The sequence below is a fragment of the Lolium rigidum genome, chromosome 6 (assembly GCF_022539505.1).
Source record: "Lolium rigidum isolate FL_2022 chromosome 6, APGP_CSIRO_Lrig_0.1, whole genome shotgun sequence".
NCBI classification, from domain to species: Eukaryota; Viridiplantae; Streptophyta; class Magnoliopsida; order Poales; family Poaceae; genus Lolium; species Lolium rigidum.
Window position 1 is genome coordinate 71,725,130 of NC_061513.1, and position 3,807 is coordinate 71,728,936.

A 3,807-nucleotide genomic window follows, 5' to 3' on the forward strand; every position below is an offset into this window, starting at 1 on the left:
CCGATTAAGCTTAGACTCTACCAGCTTTGGATTCTTCTCGTGATCGGCCGCATTGTGTTGCGCGGTGGCTGCTGCTTTGGAGCGGCCTGAAGCTGCGGCCTGCGGGAGAGTGGTATTTACTTCGCGCTTTCGGCGTTTCTTGTTTGCTCCCTTCCATGTTTCGCTTTGCTTTTGTCGGGATTTGGTACCGGAGGAGGAGGAGCGATTGGAGTGATTCGTTTCCCTTTCCTTGGATTCATTGTTTGTAGGTTTCTACTTGGAGAAAGTTGCGCGCTTTTCGTGTGGGAGCAATGGTGAACGACGGACAGCAGTCGGCGATCCCAGCCGCCGCCGCCGCCGAGCCTGACGTGGAGCTCGGACGCCTCGGCGGCGGCGGCGGCGGCGGGAGGAGGAGGCTAGGCGGAGAAAGCTCCGGGGAGGAGGAGGAGGGGAGCCAGCGCTTCTCGGACGCCGAGGACCGGTCCTGGCACTCGCGCCAGAACTCCGCCGCACTCGAGGACCACACCTCGACGTCCGCGCCCGTCCGCCCCGGCGCCGGCGCGGGGGACGGGGAAGGCGAGGGCGCGGTCGGGCGCGGCAGGAAGTCGTGCGTGTCGGAGGGCTCGCTGGACGACGTCGACCTGGAGGCCGGGCCGGCCGAGATCACCAAGGCCAGCCCCGACAAGGACGAGATGAACTGCCGCATCTGCCACCTCGGCCTCGAGAGCGCCGCCGCCGAGTCCGGCGCCGGCATCGTGCTCGGCTGCTCCTGCAAGGACGACCTCTCCTGCGCCCACAAGCAGTGCGCCGAGACATGGTTCAAGATCAGGGGCAACAAGTAAGCCCAGCTGATCCCCTGTTCCAAGATTCACCTTTCTTGCTTGGAACAATCTCATAATTCACTTTGAGAATCACCGTTAGCTGTGTATTATTATACAAAACTCAGATATTGATGTTACTATTATTCTGTCGTGAGTTCGGTAAATCTGCAAACCTGTCATCACTTGTTTAGTAGGATAGATGCTTGCAAAAGATAATATCTGGATGCTCATATGATTGACGAATCTTTAGCAGGAACTAGTGCTCTTTTTTGTTTATCCCCTTAGCTTTTTAAGGTAATATCTGGATGCTTGAACATATGATTGACGAATCTTTAGCAGGAACTAGTGTTCATTTTTTCCTCATCCCCTTAGCTTTTTAAGTAGTGATAAAGGTTACAAGCAGATGAGAGATGACAGGGTAAAGTTGGTGGGTAAGGAAAATGCTTAGGAATCCCAGTATGATAGATAAAGTCGGATTCCTTCTTTCGGTTGCCTTTTCTTGTAGATTCTTGTGTAATTCTGTTGCTGCCCGTGAGTGGAAGTGTTGACTTTTTCTGTTTCATCTGTATGGCAATGCCTTTGTGGTGGTCTAGACAACACACGGGGTGCTATTGCGTCACCTTACACTGATAGTAGAATGTACTTCATGAGAAAACAATCATAATTTACTACAACTCGCTGCTCTACCCAAAAATGACCAGGATCTTCTTTTTGGGGAAAGGGGGTTTCCCAGTGGAGATTCTCCCAGTTGATGGTATTTTTTGAAATTCATTTTAAAAACTTGAGAATTTTAGAAGTGGACCAAATTTGTAAGTAGTGCAGGTTGAGCAACGATAATTGTTCAGCAGCTATGCTTGTCATGTTTTTAGAATTAAATTAACATGGTCCAATTGTTTTCTGAAATCAAGGTATTGCCGGTTGTCCTGCAAAGAATGCTAATGAGCTAGAGTAGCAGGTTTCCGCTTGACAATGGTAGTAAAAATCAAGGGGGCAAGAAAAAAATGAAGTTGAACGCACAAGGTGTAAAAACATCATTAAATTACATAATGTAAGCTGCATAAGGTGCACTATGCTTCTCATTTCTTTTCCATGTTCTCAAAATCATGAAGTGTGCATTTAGAACAGACATGTCAATGTAACTTTGGAACATGATATTATCTTTAAGCAACTACAATGTTGCGCCTTTCTGAGTACAAGATTCATGGAGAAGATAGCAACAAGAGCCTCCTTAAAAGCAAAGCATCGAAATGGATGGACAACCTTCTTTCTGCTTCAGTACTTCACTGTTTTGGAGAAGATAGCAACAAGATGTCATTCCTTTTCCCTACAAAACCTTTTCTCTCTTTTGTTTTATTACATTGTCAAATGTTTTAGCTGATATTGTAAAGTGCTAGGATCAGAGTACTACCTGCGGCAGATTTTTTTCTTATTTTGACTTGTGTCATTTCTGCATAGAATTGAAGACACTGTTTTTGTGAGATCCTTGTCTGATGCATGCCTTTCCACTTCCTATTTGTGATTTGATAGGGGTTCAGTACCATATTGCTGCTGTCGTAGAGGCTTACTCTTCTTGAAATTAAAACCTGTTCCCTTTTCTTGTTTCAGGATCTGTGAAATCTGCGGCTCAGCCGCATGCAATGTGGTAGGTTTTGGCGACGGGGAGTTCATGGAGCAGTGGAACGAGTCGAGCAACTCCGGGGCTACGCAGGCACCTGGCAACGAGCCGCGGAGGTTTTGGCAGGGCCACCGGTTTCTCAACTTCCTTCTTGCCTGCATGGTGTTTGCTTTCGTCATATCCTGGCTCTTCCACTTCAACGTCCCCGGCTAAGCCTCGTTGTGCGGACTTCTGAATAAAAAGCTTCAGAGCCATTGTTATTGGCAGAATGGTGGCAGATATCAGGTAAAAAAAAACTGAAAACCAAACAGGAAAAAACTGAGCCGAAGATGCCAAGTGGGCTGCCTGATTGTGGTGGAGCTGAATTGAAAGGGTGGGTGTGTTGGTTTTGTAGAGAGCTGTTTGTATCACACCCAGCAGCGAAGAAGGCCGAGGTTGTTCCCTAGAGGTTAGGACATGGTGCGGATGCATCTTCAATTCGTTGGTCTGATTGTCTGAAAGCTGAGGACGGAAAGATCTGATGCTTGGTCGCTTAATGCTTAGGAAATGTTAAAAACAAGTTTCTGTTGGATGTCATTGTTAAAATGTTCTCCATCTGCGTCCATTTATGTTGTGATTCAAGCGGTGCGTGTTGTTTCTCCCAAGTTTCTACTGGAATGTTGTTTGAATATCGACCAGGGTCAAGTGCTCGTGTAGGAGACATGAATTTCACACGAAATTTGTAGGGAACCAAATGTGTCTCGTTACTCTTGTAAATGGTTCCTCGTGGGTAATGCCTCGTCATCTCGTGAATGATTATGGGGAGTCGTTAGCCATGATCTGGGTGTGTTTATGGGACCACATCTTTTTTATACAGCGGTGCGCCTAGTTGAGGGCTATTTTTCAGTTTAAGGGACCAAAGGTTACAGCATCGAAGAAATAAGAGCTATTTTTCAGTTTAAGGGACCAAGGTTACAGCATCGAAGAAATCAGAGATCTTTTGGGAGAGTAGTATATCTAACTTGCAGGATTGCAGCTTGCACGAATCAAGGAGGGCGCGGTCGACGAGCAGCATGGGCACGCACTTGTCTGAAGGAATTTTAGCATAAATCCCAGAAGAGCTGAAACCGATGGCTCTTCTGAACTCTCCCGTTGGCTCTTCTGAACTCTCTTGCCATCGCTGGCACTTTCTGCTGACAGCGGCGACGATTCCGCAATCATCGGCTGCCGCTGGAACGACGACTTCCATTATCAGGCAAGACTGCAAGAGTCAACCAAGAGCTTACATTATCACCGAAATTACATGCTTGTTCATCATTACATTGAAGGATGTATTTCGGCACCTGGGATATCCGGGCACAGTCCGGGTTAGAAGAAGATGCAAATTTAGCAATGTTGTGAGGGAAAATACAT

At 47.1% G+C, this 3,807-nt stretch overlaps 1 protein-coding gene across 1 annotated transcript; it reads left to right on the plus strand.

Moving 5' to 3' along the window:
* Positions 1 to 290: 290 nt before the first annotated feature.
* Positions 291 to 3,085, plus strand: LOC124662790. The gene is made up of 2 exons (XM_047200584.1): positions 291 to 817; positions 2,406 to 3,085. The coding sequence occupies exons 1-2, from the start codon at positions 291 to 293 to the stop codon at positions 2,626 to 2,628; spliced, it is 750 nt and encodes a 249-aa protein (XP_047056540.1). The 3' UTR covers positions 2,629 to 3,085.
* Positions 3,086 to 3,807: the final 722 nt, after the last annotated feature.